This window comes from Trichomonas vaginalis, chromosome V (assembly GCF_026262505.1).
Source record: "Trichomonas vaginalis G3 chromosome V, whole genome shotgun sequence".
NCBI lineage: Eukaryota > Parabasalia > Trichomonadida > Trichomonadidae > Trichomonas > Trichomonas vaginalis.
The window spans coordinates 8,376,318-8,399,857 of record NC_067207.1 but is presented as its reverse complement, the minus strand read 5'-3'; the positions used below and the strand labels follow the sequence as shown (position 1 = coordinate 8,399,857).

The 23,540-nt window shown below is 33.0% G+C and overlaps 11 protein-coding genes and 4 pseudogenes across 15 annotated transcripts, besides 4 other annotated features; 9 read left to right on the top strand and 6 right to left on the bottom strand.

The window, feature by feature from the left end:
* Positions 1-323: part of a mobile genetic element that runs on past the window's edge.
* Positions 324-1,686: 1,363 nt separating this feature from the next.
* TVAGG3_0300120 lies at positions 1,687-5,143 on the bottom strand (annotated as a pseudogene). The gene has a single exon. A coding segment is annotated over exon 1 (3,457 nt).
* A 728-nt stretch (positions 5,144-5,871) lies between these two features.
* Positions 5,872-6,382: a mobile genetic element.
* Positions 6,383-6,451: 69 nt separating this feature from the next.
* Positions 6,452-6,514: a terminal%2Cinverted (terminal inverted repeat of Maverick-3 transposon ID:TVAGG3_0299900).
* Positions 6,452-23,540: part of a mobile genetic element that runs on past the window's edge.
* On the top strand, positions 7,898-8,687 carry TVAGG3_0300100 (protein of unknown function, DUF4106 family; the record flags this gene model as incomplete). Its single annotated transcript, XM_051229502.1, has 1 exon — positions 7,898-8,687. A coding segment is annotated over one exon (790 nt), but the record flags the coding sequence as incomplete, so codon positions are not given.
* Positions 9,692-10,030, top strand: TVAGG3_0300090 (protein of unknown function, DUF4106 family; the record flags this gene model as incomplete). The annotated part of the gene is made up of 1 exon (XM_051229501.1): positions 9,692-10,030. The coding sequence occupies one exon, from the start codon at positions 9,692-9,694 to the stop codon at positions 10,028-10,030; it is 339 nt and encodes a 112-aa protein (XP_051099231.1).
* On the top strand, positions 10,761-11,090 carry TVAGG3_0300080 (protein of unknown function, DUF4106 family; the record flags this gene model as incomplete). The annotated part of the gene is made up of 1 exon (XM_051229500.1): positions 10,761-11,090. One exon carries the CDS (start codon positions 10,761-10,763, stop codon positions 11,088-11,090), a length of 330 nt encoding a protein of 109 aa, XP_051099230.1.
* TVAGG3_0300070 lies at positions 11,324-12,188 on the top strand (annotated as a pseudogene). Its single transcript has one exon. A coding segment is annotated over exon 1 (865 nt).
* TVAGG3_0300060 lies at positions 12,380-13,518 on the top strand (annotated as a pseudogene). The gene has a single exon. A coding segment is annotated over exon 1 (1,139 nt).
* TVAGG3_0300050 lies at positions 13,564-14,917 on the top strand (annotated as a pseudogene). The gene has a single exon. A coding segment is annotated over exon 1 (1,354 nt).
* On the top strand, positions 15,941-16,525 carry TVAGG3_0300040 (His-Me finger endonucleases family; the record flags this gene model as incomplete). The annotated part of the gene is made up of 1 exon (XM_051229499.1): positions 15,941-16,525. One exon carries the CDS (start codon positions 15,941-15,943, stop codon positions 16,523-16,525), a length of 585 nt encoding a protein of 194 aa, XP_051099229.1.
* Positions 16,569-16,985, top strand: TVAGG3_0300030 (protein of unknown function, DUF4108 family; the record flags this gene model as incomplete). The annotated part of the gene is made up of 1 exon (XM_051229498.1): positions 16,569-16,985. One exon carries the CDS (start codon positions 16,569-16,571, stop codon positions 16,983-16,985), a length of 417 nt encoding a protein of 138 aa, XP_051099228.1.
* On the bottom strand, positions 17,002-17,457 carry TVAGG3_0300020 (uncharacterized protein; the record flags this gene model as incomplete). Its single annotated transcript, XM_051229497.1, has 1 exon — positions 17,002-17,457. One exon carries the CDS (start codon positions 17,455-17,457, stop codon positions 17,002-17,004), a length of 456 nt encoding a protein of 151 aa, XP_051099227.1.
* On the top strand, positions 17,494-18,237 carry TVAGG3_0300010 (protein of unknown function, DUF4106 family; the record flags this gene model as incomplete). Its single annotated transcript, XM_051229496.1, has 1 exon — positions 17,494-18,237. One exon carries the CDS (start codon positions 17,494-17,496, stop codon positions 18,235-18,237), a length of 744 nt encoding a protein of 247 aa, XP_051099226.1.
* On the bottom strand, positions 18,273-18,461 carry TVAGG3_0300000 (uncharacterized protein; the record flags this gene model as incomplete). The annotated part of the gene is made up of 1 exon (XM_051229495.1): positions 18,273-18,461. One exon carries the CDS (start codon positions 18,459-18,461, stop codon positions 18,273-18,275), a length of 189 nt encoding a protein of 62 aa, XP_051099225.1.
* TVAGG3_0299990 (KilA, N-terminal/APSES-type HTH, DNA-binding family) lies at positions 18,852-19,709 on the bottom strand (the record flags this gene model as incomplete). Its single annotated transcript, XM_051229494.1, has 1 exon — positions 18,852-19,709. One exon carries the CDS (start codon positions 19,707-19,709, stop codon positions 18,852-18,854), a length of 858 nt encoding a protein of 285 aa, XP_051099224.1.
* TVAGG3_0299980 (organellar and viral DNA polymerase type B) lies at positions 19,798-20,412 on the bottom strand (the record flags this gene model as incomplete). The annotated part of the gene is made up of 1 exon (XM_051229493.1): positions 19,798-20,412. The coding sequence occupies one exon, from the start codon at positions 20,410-20,412 to the stop codon at positions 19,798-19,800; it is 615 nt and encodes a 204-aa protein (XP_051099223.1).
* Positions 22,336-22,632, bottom strand: TVAGG3_0299970 (uncharacterized protein; the record flags this gene model as incomplete). The annotated part of the gene is made up of 1 exon (XM_051229492.1): positions 22,336-22,632. The coding sequence occupies one exon, from the start codon at positions 22,630-22,632 to the stop codon at positions 22,336-22,338; it is 297 nt and encodes a 98-aa protein (XP_051099222.1).

Sequence of the window (23,540 nt, the reverse complement as noted above, 5' to 3'; positions counted from 1 at the left end):
CTAAGAGTTCTCATTACCGCATCAACTATTTTATTATGAAACGTATATGGAGAAGATGAGAAGTAAAAATTAATTTGTGGGAAATAATGAGCCATAGCTGCCTGAAATCCTTTATCACCATCACCCCTTATATTATCTACTCTTTCATGATCTAGTAAGTATTGAATAGCTCTTCTTTGTTTCCTGTTCTGTTTTCCCTTTTCACTGGAATGCGAATATAAATATCTAGTGTTAATGTTAATGGCAAATAAATAAGTAAGGTTTCCTTTTGAATATTCCAGATGATCGATTTCGTATGAATATGGATATGGTGCAAATGAAGGGCGACTAAATTTTTCCTTTAACGGTTGAATTTTCGGGTCAATTGGTTTATTTAATATCTTGAAATCCTTTTTAAAATCTTTTTGCTTCTTTAATGTTTGAAATGGATATAATAAAGTGAATGATGAAGGATTAACTGAAGGAGGAGGTTACTGTCGTTGGAGGTTTTGGTGTTGCAAGTGGTTTAATTTTATCTGCTTTGATTTTGGGATGATGAAGTTTTAGTTGTTGATTTTCCTTTCATTAATTCTGGATGTATTCTATTCATTTGTTTTAAATATGCTGTATATAAAGGCTTGATATACTTTCCCGCTTCGAGTTTATGTTGAAGGATGAATTCCAAAGTTGATCTTCATTTAAAAGTCGGGCTGAATATGGTTTAACTAATGAATCATAAATTAAAGCATTGTGCTTCATTTATGGTCTGAAGGACCTGGGCGTTTTGCACCTTTAGCTGTTGAACATTTGCTACTTTCTTCTTTTGGTGTTGTTTTCGGCTTTTTCTTCTTTTGTTTTTGTTCCTTTGGCTTTTGCGGCTCAGGATTATATAATTTATATAATTCATCAATATCTTCTTCTGTTAATACTTTATTTTTGAAATCTTTCAACTGTTTAAGTTGTGATTTAGTTTTTCCCTTTGTATATTCATTATTTTTAATTTTGTCTTTAATTTCAGAAATTATTTTATCATGATATTTCAAAATTTCATTTTTATAATATGGAATAATAATAATCCATATCATCACCCGTTATATTTTTATTATGTTTTTGGAGATATGATTTTAATTCATAATAATTAAGAAAATTTTGATTAAGTACTAAATCATCAATTAAATTTTCTAAATCTGCGTTATCCATTTATATAAAAATAAAATAAATGTTTTAAGGGTGCCCACCTCTTTGAATCATAGTATCAAAACCATTATTTTACATATTGAATCGCATCATTAACGGTTCCTCCTTCTAAAACGGTATCAAATGGTGGAGTCCAGATTTCCTGATGATGATCATAAAATCCAGCAAAATTAACCGTATTATTAGGTAAAATATGAATCTCAGCGGTATATCTTCTATCTAAATTTGGATGCCTTATATGTATACCATTACTACCCGGATAAAATCTCAAACCTTGATTTTGTTGACGCATCAAATTATTGAAATTTCTTTCTTCAGGGGTGAATGTTCTTCTCCGTGGTGGTTGTGTGGTGGTGGTCGTTGTTGCGGCTGTTGATGCTGTGGTGGGATTTGAAAAATTCGTTTGGTTGATTATTTGGAATCTGAAAGTTAAAACCATTTGGTATAAATCTATTCGGTTCCTTTTGTCTCTTCTGTGGCATTTTATTAAAAATAAAATTTTAAATTGTATTAAATAAATGGCATACAACATCCATTTTCACAACATACAGCCTTAGTGTGTGCTCCTGTTAATGCAGTCTTACCGATTGTTAAGCGAGTCATTGACCCGTTTTTAAGTTGTAAATTAATATTCTGACCATCAAATATCACTTTATCATTTATTATATCCAAATAATTTTTAGGTGTTAATTGTTTATTTTGTCGTAAACTAACACCTTTCATTTTTTGTGCAATCTTTTTAAAATCACTTCCATCAATTGAACCGTTGAATGATGTATAACACTTAGGGCATAAAGCAACCATGTTATCACCTTGTTTCTCAATTGCTAAACCCAATAACTTCTTCTCATGTGCTTTTTCTTCAGCTTTATTCTTTAATTTAGGTTTAAATTTCTCATCAAAACAGAAGAAATCAAAAATGCGAATTTGAAAATGTTTTTATCATAAAATTGTTTATCGGTAACAATTGCTTGAAATGCTTGAGTGTTAGGAAGATTTGGGTCGCCAGCGATTGCCCAATAAGATGAATCAGTATCACCTTCAATGAAATGAAAACGATTAACATCATGCATTTATACATAAAATCATAAATGAAAACCAAATACCAGTATTTAGCATTATCTAAAGTGAAGAATGCCTCTTGTAAACATGTATCACATCTATAAAATCTATCTTTAAGCATCACTTGATATGTATCTTCACCTATTTCTCTTATGTTTTTAAACTTATTTGACATACATGCAACGCGTGCCTTCTGTGCATTCATTATTTTAGTCTTTGCGTAATTTTGTGTATTCATTGCATCGTAACCATATGATCCATTAAGTGAAATCTTGCAAAATAAACTTTTTCCTTTATTTCCTTCTAATTCAGCCTTTTGTCTTTCGTTCATAAATTCGTTCGCAAATTCATTAAAACAAGTGTTTTTCGTAAATGTTAAAATTGATTGAATATCATCGATGATAAAATGAAATCTGTCTATTAGATACCAAAGATAATAAGAAGAAAATGGTTGATATTGGTTGTGTGTTGATGCTAACTGAGTTAATTTCCTCTGTTTCTGGTCAACTGGTAGATTGTTTGATTTCATGTAATTATACATAAAACTGCCAATTGTTTTTTCATCTGTGATAATATCTAAGTTTCTTATTATCGGTAAAAAGTTTATGTAATCATTAATGTATTTTTCATCAATGTGACCCTTTACTTCAGCCACGAATAAAGTATTTTTCTTCTTAATTATTCCCAGTGCTTTTGCTTTCTTTGTTGCTGTATCACAAATGATAACACCATTCAATCTTCCCGGCATATACATTTTATGGTCAGTATATTGAATGAAATCATGAGGATTAGATGAAAATGATGAAGGATATAATGAATTAAATCAACACCAACGAAATGAGTCATAATGTTGGTGGTGTCCTCATTTGATACAGTTTTAGTTTCTGGACTATATGAAAGTTTATTAATGTGCGTGATTCCTTTAAGATTACTCGATGTTGAACATTTGATAAACCACCAGTAATTCCATTACGGAGAATGTGATAAGCTTCAACTGAATCTAAAGTCATTGGTAAATTATTTTTTAATGCATAATTTCTTAAATTGATTCTTAAACGTTGAACATCTTCATCTTTATTTGATTTTACGACATTGCAATAACAACACATTAACTGACAATTTTCTTTAGTATGTGGTTTTTCATTATATTCTATCTAATGTTGGTTTTTAGCATATGTAAACGCTTTACCACACATTTTGCATTTAGATGAAAGGATTAAATCGTGATAGTATTGAAAATCATCCATTGAAACATTATTTTTAGTATCCCTTTCTGCTTTTTCATCTTGTTTCTTATATGATTCAATTTTATATTTCCAATACTTTTTCGTTAATTCAAAACTTGATTCTATCTCTTCCTCAGGATATTTTTCATTAGGATTAAAGTCTTTATATGCTAAAGCGTAACGAATCATTGAAGCATTCGATGATAAAGAAAGATTATGAAGCATATCAATTTTATAAACAAATGTTTCTTCAATAATTTTATCGATTGGGTCAATCATAATTTCAACATCTTTATTGCAATAATGAATAAAATATTCTAATCTATTCTTAAAGTTTTTAGCATCATTGAGATATATTTGATAATCACTATCTGATATAGTTTCTTGAGTTAATGCTGAATAAAATGAATCTTTCGTGAATGGTTCCTCTTTATATAATTCTTCTTCGTAATTCCCATGTGATAAATTGATAAGGGAAAAAGGATTTAACACGTGATTTATTGTTTCCGAAATCTTGAGTGAATTGGTCTAATGTCCCACCCGCTATATAATTTCTGATGTCAATAAATCTCAATTCATATGGAACGTTTGTTTTCTTTACAATGATTTGCTTAAATTGTGAAGAAGAACCCAGCATTGATTTTATTTTCCATTTTGCAGTGTTTAAATCACGAAGAATTAAATTTAAATCAAACTTTCCCGAATTAAAACCTATGATATTCACTTTATTGAATTCCTCATCTAGAAGTTCTTTAAATGCTTCCTTCTGTTTTTCATTTAATGTATGGGACAAAGTCCCCGCCGTTTGCGACTTCAATAATTCATTGTATTGACTCATATTTGATTTAGCAACTAATGAACAGGTTGAAAATAAAAACTCAATCCAATCAGAAATAAAAGAATCACTCGAAGTTAAGCAAAAATTCCTCGTATACGTTTTATCATTTAATTTAACCGTTGATGATACCATGAATGGTTTTAAGCAAGCGTTCAAAGTTGCACACTCAGAAAGTTGTAATTCTTCTTTAGTCTCTAATGTTTCAAAGTCAAAAGTAATATAATATCTTGTCGGTTTATAATATTTCTGCAAATTGTGAGCTAATAACCACTGATATATCTTCTGTTTCGTAATATGTGGTGCATATGGTTGCTGGTCTTTTGCAATTGAACGTCTTGAATTAATCTTCCATTATTTTCTTTACATTTCTCACAATGCTTTAAAAATCTTCTTTGGTTTTTCCTTTCTGGATCATCACGGATAGAATAAACTTCTTCTTTACAATATGGACAAACTTTATAGCCGGTGAGTGCTTCAACGTCTGTTATTCTGTCAGCGTGAAGTTTTCCACATGGACTCTGTGTTAAAAAATATTTACTGTTTCAAATTCTGGATCTATCATTATTGATTCCACTAATGGAAAGTCTACCTTATTTATGTCCACGTCTTCTGGTTGAGGATCACAATAATAGAAATCAATATTAACATTTAACATTCTCGCTAATCTCTCACTTTCTGATGAAATGTCAAACCCTTCATATGCATCTATTGCTTCATTTAAATAGCTTCTACGAGTTTTAGGATTAACACCATCAGGAATGTTATAGAAGCGTTTAAATAACCTTCTACCTTCTGCTCTAATTTGATTATCATTCATTTTAGCTGTTCCGTTTTTGTTCATTTACGTAAGAATAAAAAATTAAAAAATAAATAAAAATAAAGTTTATTTTTTAAAGCCCATAAAATGAATTAAGAACACATAAATTTTTATCATCTGCGACGTGACGAATACATTTTAATTTACTCAAGAATGCGTACCCTGATACATTAAATCTAATTCCTGTCTTATTTAATTTCACAACTTTGAAAAGGAATGTATGAATAGCTATAAAATGATGAGAAGATGTTTTATGGGTTGCTTCCATTTTTTCTGAAATAAATGAATAAATATAATGCTTATACGTTTTCATATCTTTTATATTCTTAATAACGAATGGTATAGACCTTTCCACTTCATCTTCCTTCGGTGCTGTTCTTTCATATGAAACATTATTAGTATCTTCAACAATGAAACCGCAATCACATAAAATTTTATATGTTCCAATGGTTTCTTTTGATATTTTATCTAATAAATCAAAAACTTTATCAACACCCGTGCATTTATTTAAATAATAATTTGTGTAAATATCATGATCTTCTTTCTTAATCGTATTAGTTGCATATGTCACGTTTTTAAGAGCTTTTTTGAATTTTTCGGAATCTAAAGGTGGTGAAAATAAGATACAAGGGTATTCTTCATTATCAATAAATTGAAACTTATGTTTACGTATAAATTTAGTACCTTCTTCTGAAAGTGTTTCGTCTATTTCACCATCTAATAAATTTTGTGTTGATTCTGAGACATAATTTTATATCTTTCTTCATGAGATTTCTGTACTTCTGATTCTGAAGCTGGGATATTCGTTAAACCCTCTACTTCATTTTCATTATATTTTTCAACTTCTCTTAATTCCTTAATTTTTTCATCTATTTCATCTCTTATTTTTTTAGTCTTTCAATTTCATTGTATTCATCATCTTTAATCCGTTCTTCATAATATTCAGGGAAAACATCAGGTTCTTTAGGTTTTTCTTCTTCAGATGTGGGATATAAGAAATTTATAACATCATCTTTATTCATTTTTCCATCATAATCTAAATCATTTAATAACTCGGCAAATTTTTGACAATTTCTTAAATAATATTTATTAACTTCATAACCTACCTCCTCTAATATATCCTTTATTTCCTCGTTTGTGAATCCTAATTTTTTAACGTTGTTAGTTTTGACGCTCATTTCATACAAAATAAAAAAAATAAAATAATAAACATAACTAAGTTTTAATTTTTCGTAAGAAGTTTATTTTTTAAAAAATTTTTTTATTTCATTCTGGTAGTGAATCTTTTATTCATGAAAATAATTATTTCTAATTTCTTTTACTCTCTCGTATAAAAAAAAAAAAAAAAAAAAAAAAAGGAAGTGGGGCTTCCAGGCACTTCGTGCCTTCTAGCCCTAAGAATTTTTCCCAAGACCCAAGAGGAGGACCGAACCCCAGCCGACCAGCCGTTGACTTTTTTGTCATGAATTTCATCGTAAATGTTTTGTCAAGACTTCATCGTAAATGTTTTGTCAAGACTTCTTCGTATATGTTTTGTCAAACATGAACGTATATGTTTTGTCAAGACTTCTTCGTAATGAGCGTAAATGACCCAAAAATAATGTTTATGTTAGAATGTTAGATCTAACACGTTTTCTAACATGTTTTCTAACATCGTAGAAAACTCATGATTTCTTCGTAAATGCTTTGTCGAAACTTCTTCATCGTAAATGTTTTGTCATGATTTCATCGTAATGAGCGTAAATGACCCAAAAATAATGTTTATGTTAGAATGTTAGATCTAACACGTTTTCTAACATGTTTTCTAACATCGTAGAAAACTCATGATTTCTTCGTAAATGCTTTGTCGAAACTTCTTCATCGTAAATGTTTTGTCATGATTTCATCGTAATGAGCGTAAATGACCCAAAAATAATGTTTATGTTAGAATGTTAGATCTAACACGTTTTCTAACATGTTTTCTAACATCGTAGAAAACTCATGATTTCTTCGTAAATGCTTTGTCGAAACTTCTTCATCGTAAATGTTTTGTCATGATTTCATCGTAATGAGCGTAAATGACCCAAAAATAATGTTTATGTTAGAATGTTAGATCTAACACGTTTTCTAACATGTTTTCTACCCTCTTGAATTTTCATGACAAAACATATACGATGAAGAAGTCATGACAAAACATTTACGAAGAAGAAGTCTTGACAAAACATTTACGAAGAAGTCATGACAAAACATTTACGAAGAAGTCATGACAAAACATATACGATGAAGAAGTCATGACAAAACATGTACGAAGAAGTCATGACAAAACATTTACGATGAAGAAGTCTTGACAAAGCATTTACGAAGAAATCATGAGTTTTCTACGATGTTAGAAAACATGTTAGAAAACGTGTTAGATCTAACATTCTAACATAAACATTATTTTTGGGTCATTTACGCTCATTACGAAGAAGTTTTGACAAAACATAGACAAGAAAGTTCATGAGAAATTAGACAAGAAAGTTTTGACAAAACATTTACGATGAAGAAGTTTCGACAAAGCATTTACGAAGAAATCATGAGTTTTCTACGATGTTAGAAAACATGTTAGAAAACGTGTTAGATCTAACATTCTAACATAAACATTATTTTTGGGTCATTTACGCTCATTACGATGAAGAAGTTTTGACAAAACATATACGATGAAATCATGACAAGATAGAATATGAGAGAGGTCCTATAAACTGAACAAAAAGTGTCATACAAACATCTGTCAAAAGCCGCTTTTTAACTTCACTTAAAATGCCACGTAAGCTACGTAAGAATATACGTAAGAGGAAGAGAGCATTGAAACATCCAATAGTAAGACTAACACCACAACAACAGTTGCAACAACAAATGATGAATGACCCCACTATGTTGCAACAAATGTCAAGCAATCCTATGCTTTTAAACCGAGTTCTTGGTGCACAGAGTGGAGGTTTAAGAGCGGCACTTTTAGCGAAAATGGCAGGCTATGGTGGAGCTGCAGACGGAACAGCCTATAACCCTCAAAGTCAAATGAATTTGAGTTCACTCAAAAATCAAATAACAGATGTCAAAAAGTCAAACATAGACATACAGAAGCAAATAAGTGAAAACGAAAAGAAACTAGAATATGACAGACACACAAAGAAACTCAATGAGTTAAACGTAGAGAAAAAGAAGAAAGAAGAACAACTGAAAGAACTAAGTACAGAGGAATATGCGAAAAAAGTGTCAGAAAAAGCAGCAGAAGTAGCAAAAATGGAACAAGATGTTGTAAATTTGAAAAACCATACTACTCAATATAAAGTACTGAAAGATGAAGAAATAAAACAAAAAGCCCTGAAGACATATATGGATAGCGATGAGTATAAAAAAGAAGTTGAAGCAAATGTAAAGGCAGAAAAACTTTTACAGTTGCAAAACCAAACCGTACAGTATGAAAACTTAGCACAAGAAAGTAAAAATAACGACGCAGCCATGCAAAAGGCAATGAAAAGCGCAGAATATATAAAAGCTAACAATGACTGGTTAGATGCCCAAGCCAACGCTAAAGCAGCCCAGCTTATAGGGTCAATAAGGACAAAAATACAAGCGGATGAAGACAGTTCAAATGAAGCTTTAACAAATGCTGACTTTAAGAACGCCTTCGAAGCTCTTCATAGTAAGGTGAAACAAGTGAACGACTTCTCATCTGGAAAGAAACTGAAGTCTGAAGGTTTCGACAAAGAGTTAAAAGAAGTAGCACAAAATATGACGAAAATAACAGATGCAGCAACGAGACAGGCAGTTCAAAGTGCCTATGACGCCGTTAGAGCAACTGTTGTGGAAAGTCAAGAAAAAGAGTTACAACAGACCAAAACAGACCTAGTAAATGCTTTCTTAAGAACGAAAAGTCAGGTAGGACATTACGCTGCAGATGGAACATATGTGCCAGCTGGTGGAACTTATATACCAGCTGGTGGAACTTATATACTAGCTAGTGAACTTATATACCAGCTGGTGGAACTTATAACTAGCTAGTGGAACCTATATACCACCAAACCCTCCAAGAGAAGCACCTGCACCAGGACTACCTAAAACATTTACATCGTCACATGGACACAGACACAGGCATGCACCAAAACCAACACAACAACCAACAGTTCAAAATCCAGCACAACAACAACAACAACCAACACAACAACCAACACAACAACCAACACAACAACCAGCACAGCAACCAACAGTTCAAAACCCTGCACAACAACAACCACAAACAGAGCAAGGACATAAAAGAAGTAGAGAACAAGGAAACCAAGAATTCTTAAAAATGCTTAAAGAAGAGTGTGGTTTCCCAGATACTGTTGACTTTAGTGACAGATATAAAGAAGCTATTAGAAAGTTCAAGGATGGAAATACTGACCCGAACCTATTTAGCTTTATGGCTCAGCACCAAAACGGATATAATCTCAAACCTGGAAAATACAAGCTCGCTAAGGGATATGATTTAATAGCATATCATCAAATGACATGGATGAATTTACTCCGAGATATTTGATGTCAGAGCTAAATGACAATTCAACTTTCGTCATGAAACGCGTAAAAAATAGAGACGGAACGAAAGAACAAAAGCTTATGAATGCGGATGACGTAGATAGGGAAATTGTTGAAAACGGTCTCGGAATATATGAAATGCCAGCAGATGAGGTACAAGAAACTCCACAGGAAGAAGTTCAGATACAACCAGACATGGAAGAAATAGTTCAGCAACAACAGCTAGAAGAGCCTGAAGGAAACGAACAAGTCACTCCTTTGGAAACTAACTTCACAGAACTAGATGAAGATTTGGAACAGCCGAAAAATCTTGACCCTCAACAAGAGTATGCGGAGAATATGGAATATTTCCAAGAGCTAAAAAAATTCGGCTGACATAGTAGAAGAATATCGAAAAATGTTTGCCGACATACAAAAGACTCCAGCACCAGATGAAAATATTCAGCATAGAATGGAAGTACTGAAAGAAAATGTACACAAATACAACAACCCTTTTTACTTACGAGCATTTAACGTTCAATCTTCGGATGAACTCGGTGAAAATAAAAGGTTAAATTTCAAGAAAACATATAGAAATGAAACATTGTTTAAAGTTCATTCAGAACCTAACCAAGATGGAAACAAAACCTACTTTTGTTTCTGCAGACGATGGAACTACAATGAGATGGGGTCATAAAGCTAATCCAGATAGGTGGTTCATAAACTTACAACCACAATTCCAAGAAGTTGTAGACGCAATGGAAGTCAATGGTGAACGAGACATAGCTGTATTTTAAGCGCGGCTTTAATGCCATTGAAAGATATGAAAGATGCAGATATTTTGGACCAGTATGAAATGAACATGGCTGATGGAAATATAACACCTGACGTTCTAGAACATTTATCTCAAAGAACTACACAGAACCATAGAGATGGTATATTTGGTGAAGAGTTTAGAAAGAAAGTTAGGGAGAGAGAAGGAAGAGAAACCTATTGTACATGACCTTGCAAACGAAAGTTTACAAAATGTCATAAAAACTTACTTTGCAGACAATGAACTGAGAAGGGATGAATATTTAAGAAAACTCAAATGGACAGTACCAAATGAATGTTAGTATTGAAAAACATGTTCCTTGACAAAATAAAACCAACTACAGAAATAAACGACGCAAGACTGAAAGATTGGGTAAAAGCTTTCCCATTCACAAAAGATATAGTTGGTAACATGGAAAGAAAACCAGAATGGTTACAAAAACATATATTTGGAAACGAGCTTATTCCATATGGACAGGCACTGTTTGAAGAGCTTGAACCGGAAACTCAGGAAAGAGTCATGCAAACAATACGCGACGACTCAAATACAGACTATGACAAACTCTTTCTAGGATATAGGTTACCTGAGATGGGCGACCAGAGCCCAAAGGCAAAAAGGACATGGGAAATTTACACATACTAGGTTGAACATGAGGCAAAGATGCAACAACTTGAAGCAGAGGGCAAGTTACCAAGACGACACCAAAGAAGAAGAGTTGGAGAAAGTAGTGAAGAAGTAACTTCATCTAGTGAAAGTAGTGGCAATGAAGGAAAAAGAAGAGTTAAAAACTCAGTCAGGAAGAAAGTAAAGCTTGGTCCACGTGGGTTCTATTATGACATATAAATCCAACTATTCTATATTTTTACTCATATGAAATGTACGCCGCTCAGAATATAACGCCAACAGTTTTGGATGCTATGAATGGAAATGTTTCCGAATGGTATAACGAATGCGACAATGCCATTAGAAGGTCAGAAATAGTTCCTGGAACTTACGAATATACAACTGCTGTTTCTTATGGAAACGTAGGTGAGTTTGGAGAAGGTTCTTCAACAACAGTAGATATTGCTTGCGACAGGTTTCACATTATTTCTATTGACAACTCATTCTATATACGTGGAACAAGACATTGAAATAAAACCTTCTGCCAAGTTGTCTGACAAGAAAGGTTGCAATGGAATTTTCTATGTCGGATACCAATATGCTCCAGAAGTTTTCATGGGATATAAGATATATTCTAACTCTGACTTAGTTCAAACAGTAACATGGGCAAACTATGAATGGTTCGCTTTGAGAAACTCAGTACAACCACAAGCTAGAGAACAAAACAGACCAGTATGCAAATATTGAGAAAATAAGAAGATTGACCCTAACGTTCCAGGAGTTTATGTTAACCTTTTGCTGAAACTGCAGCAGCAGTAACCAAAGTAAAAACTGAAACTTAGAGTTTCCTTTGTCATCTTTCCTCATCTTCAGGTTTTTAAGATACTTGCCAAACTGGGCAGGAAAAATTTCTATCGAACTTACTCCAAGCAAAAATAACTTAGTCATTGCACCAACACAAGACCCATTCACTCTTACAGAAGTAGTGGAACAAATAAAATGTCATTCGCCGACTTTTGCAAAAACAAAGTTGACTTAGACTTTGGTTTCTCAAACCTCAACACTGAAGTAAACTATTATTTCAATGCTGCTGGAGATGCTTGGGACCCAGTTAAGTTCACATGCGAAAAATTTTGAATGCAAGAAATAGAAAGCAGACTTGCAGTCTATATGTTGGACCCAGATATTTCAAATGCTTTAGCTGCCAAATATATTGCAGTTCCACTTATGTTCCCTATACACCAAATATCTGTCAAAGACTTTGCAGGTGAAGTTGGAAACCAAAGTGCTGACCCAGTGCAAGAACAGATATTGCTTTAACAACTGCAATGAAACATGCAGATACTCTGTTTGTACTGTTCAGACGAACTATAAATGACTATTCTTGTTTCTACAACCCTGGTATTAAATATCATATAAACATAGATGGCAAATATTATCCAAGAGAAGAATATTCTACAGTTGAGGATATGAGGTCATACAACTTGACATTAGATGCTATGAACTTTAACAACAACTTCACAACAACCATTAACCCTGAAATGCAAAGTTCTATTATGCCATATGTGAAAGTATGGACTCATACAGGAGGTCAAAAAACTCAATATACAAATGGAGACCGTTCAAACTTTTGGCTTGGCATTCCATTTGCTGACTCAGAAGACTTTATGGGTGGTATTTCAACTGTTGGTACAGTTCAAATACAATATACTGGTGACAGAGACGTCCAGATGAATTGAAAGCAAAGAAGTTTACAAAACCAATAGCACTTTTCACGGAAGATGCTCTTTTGAAGATTCGTTCGATGAAACCTGCGGGCTCCTCAGATTGGTATAACGACAGCTTCCATCGAGCAGATTTTGGCAGCAGTCAGTAAGTTGTTCTTGAACTGACTTCTCTCCGTCAAATATTGACAGTACGCCAGTTTTGATATAATATTGTATTATAAACTTACCTTTAGAAAATATCGGTCAGTTTTGTTGTTATATTTTTGTCTGCTTCAAGAACTTTCACCATCTCGGTTAATACCAACTTTCTTGCTTTATGAAAATATTTTGGTTCAGCAAAGACTGCTATTCTATACATTTTCCATTGTTTGTGTAAAGAACTACTCTGTCAATGAACTTGTATTGTTGTGTGTTGTAAACTTTGTTTTGCTTCAATTCGAAGATATACTCAAATACGTCCATCTTTTTATTCTAAGTAAAATGTCATTTCCGAAAAATAGAAGCGTAAGTGTTTCAAAAGGTTTAATGGCGATGGCAGATGTGAAGTTAAATTCACCAACTCAAACAAACAGTCAAAGTGTTGTTGTCATGTCAAAGAAAGAGATGTTGAAGTGGGGAAACCATACGAAGACGAAGATGGTATAGCAATTGTTCCTGTAAAAGAACAACCAACATATCCTGAAGTTAGCAGAGACTTAAGTTCTGTTGCAGAATATTCGAAACGACTACCAACAACTTAAAGACAAACTTCAAACTCAGGAAAGATTTGTCAAGCTTTAAGTATAATGTTAAACTTGGTCGAACACAACCCTGTAAAAGTGAACTCATATGTCATTGCACCTCATGAAGTTTTGAAAGAACTATTGAAACTTTTGACAGAGGCAGACGATATAAACATCAAAGAAATAGAACCCGACATTGCTTGCTGTGGTGTTTCATACAATGTCATTGACAAGATATACGTTATGAAAGGAGGTGAGACGTTGAACTTAAAATATAGTTTCCCAGACGTCATAAAAATATTTGACGACCACAACATTTCATTAAAATTTTAGTTGCTAAGTAAATGGCAGAAGACACAATGGTTTTATACTATTACGACTAAAAACCCTGAGTCATATAATTCTATAACAACAAACTTACAAAGTCCTCAAGGACGATATTGTAAACTAACCTTAAACACAATGACGACTAAAAGCCTGTTTTGCTCTTTTGACACCAGAAGACTTTATTGTTGTGAATGGTAAAAAATACTCCTTTGAAGATACTTACTCAGATATACACCAACAGGTTTTGTTGACTTATTTAATACTTTAAGGACGAGTGTAACATGTGCTGCAACTAGAGCAGGTTTCATTATGTTTGGATGTCCGACTGAGTTTACTATAAAAATATGAAGCTATAATACAAAACTTATATCTGGTTTTTTACTACCAACAGTTTCCTATAACAGGAAAAGGTGTCATACAAGGAATGTCTGTTCCATTGACTTTAAGCACACCTATTTTAATATATTGTTTCAAACTTAGGTTCAAAGTGTTATCGAATGTCGACAAAACTACTATGACCAAAAGATACTTATGCGTATAAACAATACTTTCTCTGCTGGTTTGCCTATTGTTCATTCGAATGCAGAATTTTCAACCTTAGTGAACTCAAAACACTTTGGCAAGTATAACGTTGACATTAGTTGACGCAAACTTTGTTCCTGTAAAACTTTTATGTCCTATGTATTTTGTCAATGACGGCAGAAAGTTTCGAATTGGAAGATGCAACTGGTGAAAGTATTGTATTACAAGAACAACTTCAACAACAAATAGCTCAAGAACAACAAATCAACAAATGGAACAACAAAGTCAAGAATAAAAAAATAATATTTTTTTATTTTTATAAAATGTACAGAATAGATGTTTCAGATTTTTAATGACTTCCAAGCATTCAGAAATATGTGTCCATTTCGAGACTATAACAAAGCAGTCGAGAATTTGAAACGTTTAGTCATTTAATGTCGACTCTGCCCCAGAATGTTATGTCATGAAAGAATGGGATGTTGTCTTTAACAAACCAAGAGCGACAATAGTTTCAGAACAAGAATGTAGACAGAAACTTAAGAAAATAAAGTCGTACAAGTTGGCATGAAGATGTTAGATGCTTGGGATATCTTATTGTCAAAACTTGAAGATTTTTCAGTTCGTGGTATAAAGTTTTATACACCTTCTCCAAACTTCTATTCTATCTCACTGGATATAAATATGAACAAGTAGAATGGAAAGAAAATATTATAGAAGCTTGGTTAGACCATCAAGAAATTTATGCAATGGAAACGAAAGAGTCTATGAGTATATCTTATGTTGGTTTGCAAACATCTTACAACATCCAAGTGCTAAAAATGAAACTGCTCTCATTATAATTGGAAAACAAGGAACTGGTAAGAATACTTTCTTTACAGATATTTTGTGCAAACTGTTAGAAGGTTATTCGAATCCGAATATGACAAACTTAGAAAACATCTGCGGTAAATTTAACTCTTCAATAGAGAATATGAAACTTATAGTATGTAACGAACTTCAAAGTATAGATACAACAAAGGTTTTAAACTCAGATGCTTTGAAGAGTCTTATAACAGACAAAGTTGGAGTTGTTGAAAGAAAATATAAAGACCAAAGAGTTTGTGAAAATGTTGCAAACTTCATTATGGTTTCAAACAATACTGTTCCGATGAAGTTAGAAAGTTCTGACAGAAGATATGTAGTTGTCAGAACGTCAGATTCTCATATGCAAGATACAGAATATTTTGACGACTTAGCAGAAACTTTGACATCTGACTTTTACAACCACTTGTTCTCATATTTCATGACATTAGATATTTCTAAGTTCAATCCAAGACAAATTCCACATACCGAAGAAAGACAAACATTGTTAGAAGCAAACAAGAGTGTATATGAACTGTTTATAGATGAGACTAACTTTGAGTGTTTAGATGAAAGGTCATTGTACGATTCGTATAAACAATATTGTCAAGAATATGGTTATATGGCAGCTTCTAAACGTACATTCTTGGCAAATGTCAAAAATCTTTTAGATGTTCAGAACGGCGTATATACAAAGAAAAATTTTTCTGAGTAAATTTTAAAAAAAATATATATTTTTATTTTATTTGAAATGTACGCTGAGTTTGTTGGAGAAGACCGTTGGGAAACTTGTTTGTTAGATGAGAAATATGAAATTCACTGTTGTGAGTCATTTGAAGTCAGAAACAAAAAGACAAAAAGAGTTTTAAGCGAATGGGAGCGAAATGACGGATATGCTATTATGAAGATGAGTGGAAAACACTATTTTAAACATGTTGTCATTGCAACTCATTTTATACCGAACCCTAACAATTTACCTTTTGTAGACCATATAAACCATATAAGAAACGACAATAGACTTGAAAACTTGCGTTGGGTCACTCGTTCTGAAAACAATAAGAACAAAGGCAAATTTGGAGATATAGTATTCGAATTTGTCGACGAACTAGAAGATGAAGCAATTGAAATTACAGACTATGGTAAGCATACGTTTGAGTTTTACTACTATAGCGAAGAACAAGACTCTTTCTACTTTTATACCGGCGTAAAATATAGGAAATTACAAGTATATTTTACTAAGGCAGGCTATGCTTATGTAAACACTAGAGATACAGATGGAAAACACGTTCGAATACTTCTTAACAAATTCAAGAAGCTATATGGCATACCATTTTAAAACGTTTTTTTTAAAAAAAATATTTTTTTATCCGATAGAAAAGATGATGAAATTCATCTCAGTCAACAAGTACATGACAGAAGTCAAAGAAGAACTAGACCCATTCGCTTATTTGAATGTTTACTTCTACCATTTTGAAAAGTCTACATATGACAAAGTTTGGAACATCGAACCCGTTAAGTTTGCTATTGTGACTAAAAATGGTGCGAAATTTGAAGACTTATACATTGACGGTATGTTGACAGTCAAAGAAAATTTTGACAGAAAGTTCTCAAAACTCGAAGAAGGTAAAGCATACAAACTTGTTATACCTTATGAACCAAAGAAAGCAGACGACTATGAATATTATGAGTCTAAGATAGTTGAAGTTCAAGGTAAATTGGGTAAAAAGATTTTAGAGTCTAAGCCAGTGTTTGCTCCTAAAGAGGAAGACATTGACATTGACCCAGAAATGTTCTAAAAATAAAATTTTATTTTTACATGTCATATCTCACCTTCTCTGGAACTGGTTCTGGTTCAGGTTCTTTCTTCTCTTCTACTTTTTTCTCTTTCTTTCCTTTCTTCTTCTTTTCTGGTGGAGTTATGTCAAATTTCTCAGAACCATATTTCTGTAAAAGTTCTTTGTCCTTTAATAGCTCTTCTATTCTGTTTTCTATTTCATCTTCAAGAACAGCGCATGTGTCTTCTTTGCATTCTAAGAACTTTTGTTGGACTTCATCTTTCCAAGAGGCGTCATCTCTGTCAACAAGTCTGTCATTGACAAATTTTAAGACTTCTCTGCTTAATGTTTTATGGTTCTTGTCATATTCCCAGAAACAGAACTTTAGAACAAATTCACCTTTCTTGTTTACACTATGTAAGATTTTATGGTCGACAGATGTTTTGCTGTCAAAAAGTTTGTCTCGAATATAGATAGCGAAATCGCTAGACATTTTCAAAAAGATAAAAATTTTAATTTTTCTAAAAATATGTTAGAAAAAAAGTTTGCTGACATTGACAAGAAATTTGAGAATGTTTTAAACAAGAACAAGAGGAAGTTAGAAAATGCTCAGATAAAACCTATACATGAAAAGTTCTTATTTGCTCAGAATGGTATAACAGGTCTAATCGCACCACCTGGGTCGGGTAAGACTTTCACTTATCTTAAAATGGCTGCACAACAACAAGAACTAGATGAGAAGAACCCATTCTATGAGTTAGTAGTCATTTGTAGTACTTCTGGTCAATTTGACCAAACCGTAAATTCGTTCAAAGATATTATAAAAAAGTCTAAGTTAGTATGTATAAAAGATACTGAGTTGTTAGATTGGATAAAGAAGTACCAAAGAAGAGTTTTGAAGTATAATGCTATAAATGAGTATATAAATTCTAAGTTTAAAGACCCAAATGAGGAAATGCAGAGAATATTAGAGAAGAAACACTTCAGAAACAAACAGAAAGAGATAGAATACATTTCGAAGAAATTGCAATCTTACGATTGGAAGACTTACCCTCACAGATGTCTTCTTATCTTAGATGACTTTGCTTCTCATCCTTTGTTAAAGAACAGAGAACAAGATATGTGTCGAATTCTTAAGAAGCTCAGACACTTTAACATCTCAGTTGTCATTTGTGTACAGACAGCAAAGAGTTTAAGTAAGGATGTTAAAAGAATACTTACTGACATTATACTTTTCCCGGATTGTCCGAAGACGATTTCATGGAACTTATGAAAGAGTCCATGGCAGGTAAGTTTGACAGACATGAACTATGGGAGAAGTACAAAGTCATACAAGACCCTCATACTTCTTTCAGAATTCATATCTACGCGAACAAAGTTCAAATTGTAAAAAGTCAAGCTTGAAAAATAAAGAGTTTTAGTCTTAGTCTGTTGTGGTGCTGGGGCTGTCGGTTCTTCTGGCTTTGGAATGGACTCGGTTGGTGGAACGTCAGTCATTCGTTTGTGTCCTGTTGGAAGGAAAAACTTTTCCTGTTGGAAGGAAAAACTTTTCCTGTTGGAAGGAAAAACTTTTTCCAGTTGTCGGGAAAATATTTTTCTGTCGGAAGGAAAAACTTTTCCTGAAGTTCGACCAAAAAGTTCTCAATTTTCGAAAATTTGAATGGTTTACGGACGAACAACAGGAAATTTTTTTCCAGTTGTCGGGAAATTTTTTGCCTGTCGTCGGGAAAAACTTTTTCTGTCGGAAGGAAGGACTTTTCTTGTCGGAAGGAAGGACTTTTCTTGTCGGATGGAAGGACTCGGAATGCCAGAAGGATTTGACAAGACAATTTACCATCTAGAGCTACCTGAGCCATCTGAAGTCAAGCGTAAAAATAAATGGCTCATCTACCCTACTTGTTTGAAGTTGTCAAAATACTCTGTTATTTTTTCCTTTAACAATGGCAAGTCTTCTTTGAATGTAAGTATTGTACAACCTTTCATATCATAGTGTGTTTGAGGTAACGTATCTTGAACTATTTGTTTCACATCTTCATTTGGGGTCATTGAAATCGGTAAGTTTTCGCGATAGAACCAATTTCTGTCAGATTTGTAAATCTTAGCAAGGTCGTAAAAGCTTTTGTTGTTTCTTCTGACTAAATGCAACATAACCATATCTTTATCTTCTTCATTTTCCATCTCTTCAGTATAAATCATATACTTATAGTTCTTTTCCTTTCCTTTTGGTACCGAACGTGGTATTCTTTTCTGAATGCTTTTGTCTTTTGCTTCAAGCTTGTTCTCTAGCTCTTCACGTTCTTGTCTATGAATTTCGTCAAGAAGTTTGTAAACATGCCATGCATAACGAGGAGAAGCCCATATTGCAACAGCATTTACTAAAAGTCTATGAACATACCAGCCTCTTAAATTTATTGGCAAATTTTTACGATTTTCATGTGTTTTATGCAAGACCGGTTTTTTACCTACTCGCTGTTCTTCACTGTTTTCATGTGTTTTAGGCAAGACCGGTTTTTCTCGGTCTAGAGAAATTTCACTCAAAAGTTCTTGTGTGCTTTGGTTTCTGAACCAGTCGTCTGCGTGTTTAGTATCTGGTGCAAAACATGCTGTCAAAATACTTTGCATTTGGTACATATCGTCTTTGACCGAACGAATGAGACGTAACTGTTTGTTATACTGTATGTACTCATATTCTTCATTTATAGCTTCATGAACGATAGCAGTTGTTGTGTTCTCTGTTGTTGTCATATCTGTTCTTACATACAAAATAAAAAAATAAAAAAAAATAAAATTAGCGTTATTTTCTGACTTTCACAAAAGACCAAAAATAAACGCTTTACATGTATTTTTCAGCAACTTCGTCAAATAATTTTATAGCTTTACCTATCTCATCTACTTCAAACGTTTCCCTACCTTTCGTGGGAGCACCATACATTTTCTCAAACTTTTCAAGTAGTTCTGTTTCAGCAGCTCTCATATCATTTACAAACACAACCCTGACTCTATTGACTATACTGTCATATCTTTGAGTTATATTAAATGTTCTTCCTATCTTATATCTTTTTGTATTGAAGTCCTTCGGTTTCTGAACGATGTAAAGTAAGCCTTCACTGCAACGTTCCGTATCGAACGAACCATATGTTATGAAATTATATCCAACAACTGGGTCTAACCATAACAAAACTATTGGTATAAGACTTTTGTCTATAAGATATGCTGTAGTTCCATAGAATCTTACCGATATCATAAGCTCAGGATTTCTTGTCAAAATTTTCTGAGTAGAAGCAGTTCTAACCCAGTCGTGGGATGTTTTCTTTCCAGATAGTGTTAGAATGTCTGACAAAGAATATTTGTTGTATTTCTTTGAGTATCTTACGTTTAAATCACCAATTCTAACCACTTTGGTGTCATTGTCTATCTTTTTAACTGTTTCAAACTCAGTGTTTAACATTTCCTGTTCTTACATACAAAATAAAAAAATTTTTTTTAAAAAAACTAACTTTATTTTTTCTATCTTAAGGAAATTCATGATTTTCATACGGAATCTCTACCCTCGGTTTTCCTCGGGTAGCAAACATATGAGGAAATTCATGAAATTTGGTCATTTTTCGACAAAAATAATGTTTATGTTAGAATGTTAGATCTAACATGTTTTCTAACACGTTTTCTAACATGGTCTAAAACACACAAAACTCATGAAATTTCATACGGAATTCAGTAAAAATAATGTTTATGTTAGAATGTTAGATCTAACATGTTTTCTAACACGTTTTCTAACATAACTATTTACAAGCGTTTTACATGGTATATGTTGCGATGGTTCATGACTCTAAACAATTTTGTAGCTTCTATTTCTTCTGTCAGTACATCGAATGTTTTAACGATACCGAAAGTTTCTTTATACTTCTTTCTTGACATCAGATAGAAGGAAATCTTCTGCAGTTGGATAGTTTTTGTTCAGAAATGCTAACATGTCCATTTTATCTTCTGCTGGCTTTTCTGCTTCTTTCTTTAAGTCTGCATAGTCGTTTCTCATACGTTCTATCTCTTTGACGGAGTAGTTATATTTCCTCATTGCTGCTTTACATTTAGAACATTGCGGGTTCATTTTTGCGTTATATTCTGAAACCTTACCTGCTAGTATGACTAAGGCGTCAATGGTTTTCTTTAACTCAAACATAGCGGGTTTTATCTGTTCATTCCATATCTTACCTCTTCTATCTTTATCTCTTATCTGCCATACACATTCAGCAACTAACGAAACAAAGTTGTCGTAGGTCTTAAACTCCCCGGATTTATATATGTCAGAGATGTTCTTATATACCATATCGCAATCTTTGTCCATGACTTTGTGGTTGCAATGAAATCCTAGAAACTCATAGTTTACCTTTCGTATGAACTTCTTTATTTCTACTGAGTCGGTTGCTTTGACTTCTATTTCATCGAATTCTGGAATAGTGAGTTTTTGCTGTTGGATTTCAGGAAGTTTAGGTAGATGGTCAATAATGTCCTGCATGTCGTAAAGATACTGTTCATTTTGTTCATCTTTCGCACAACAGTCCAAAGTACTTGTTAAAAGTTCCTGCTTTATCTTCTGGATTTCTGTTTCGAAAGTATATGAAGAAGGAATGAAGCTTTTCATTTCTACTAACATTGACGTAGGATTCATGACTAACGAGTTTGGTGCTGTAGTTGCTAACATGTTCTTACAATAAAAATAAAAAATATTTTTTTAAAAAAACTAACTTTATTTTTATGTTTTTTGTGAAAGTGTCAAAATTCATGAATTTCGAGAGTTTTCTACGATGTTAGAAAACGTGTTAGATCTAACATGCTAACATAAAATATATTTTTTGGTGGTACGTCGGACATTGTCTTGAAACAGTACAAATATTGTTCTGAAACAGTACAAATATTGTCTTGAAACAGTACAAATATTGTTCTGAAACAGTACAAATATTGTTCTGAAACAGTACAAATATTGTCTTGAAACAGTACAAATATTGTTCTGAAACAGTACAAATATTGTTCTGAAACAGTACAAGACTAGTTCTGAAACAGAACAATGGACAACATCGAGCCATTCATGAAATTTCAAGAGTTTTCTACGATGTTAGAAAACAGGTTAGAAAACAGGTTAGATCTAACCTTCTACCCTAAAATATATTTTTGGTGTAAATTTCATAAAAATTCAAGAGTTTTAGACCATGTTAGAAAACATGTTAGAAAACATGTTAGATCTAACATTCTAACATAAAATATATTTTTGGTGTAAATTTCATGAGTTTTCTACGATGTTAGAAAACGTGTTAGAAAACGTGTTAGATCTAACCTTCTACCCTAAATTATATTTTTGTCGAAAAAAATGGTTCATTTACTCACAATATTTTTGTACAAAACAACCCCAAGCTTTTAACTTCTTTTCTGCAGCTTCTAATGAAATTTTAGCGAGTTCATATTCTCTAAATTCTCTCTTTAAATCTTCTTGTTCCCATTGGTCTAGTTCGTATGGAGAATCTCTATAACCAGAACATATCTCACGTTCATGTTCTATTTGTTTTTCATGCATTTTTCTAACTTCTTGTTCGAACAAAGGTTTTGCATTCTCTACTGTATCTTCAAGTTCTTCTTCATCTAACTTCTCATGAACTTTCTTGTCTATGGAGTCCATAATTTTTCCAACTGCTATACAATATTTTGGAGAAGCCCACATTGCTATATAGTTTACAAGTCTTGGGTCTACATACGTTCCTCTAACCTGTTTGATTTCATCAGGAATTCCTGCATGAACTGTGTATAAAAAGCAACCCGCGGAATTCCGCGGGTTGGTATATTCTTCACAAAATGCCTTAAAATACTCTTCCCAGGACTTATTTTCCAACAACCTTCTAAAGTCTTTCCTAAACTGCTGACATATCTTTGTTGCATTTATATAACCATCCTTGTCTCTACGTAAGACTTCAATACCGTTGTAAGTGCCTTTTGTGAATGTTTCGCCATTAGATTTGTTCGTGAACGTTTTTGCTTCGACTGTCATTTCAGTTCTTACAATAAAAATAAAAAATATTTTTTGGTGGGACGTCGGACATTCGTTTGTGGCTTAACCGTCGGACCACAACGATAAAAATCTCTGCTACTAGCAGTACTGCTACTGACAGTAGCAGTACTTTTACTGACAGTAGCAGTACTTTTACTGACAGTAGCAGTACTTTTACTGACAGTAGCAGTACTTTATCGTCGAAAACCCTCTCAAATTTTCCTTTTTACTGCAACTAGCAGTACTTTTACTGACAGTAGCAGTACTTTTACTGACAGTAGCAGTACTTTTTCTGACAGTAGCAGTACTTTTACTGACAGTAGCAGTACTGCTAGTAGCAGAGATTTTTATCGTCCAACTTTACAAATGTAAACTCCTATCGTTCTATTTTCTTCACTAGGGTCTAACACCAAAGTAACCTTACAAATGTAAACTTATATCGTTCTATTTTCTTCACTAGGGTCTAACACCAAAGTAACCTATGTACATGAAATTTCACTGCATAAAAGGAAAAAACCTGCGCGAATCGGGATTTGAACCGA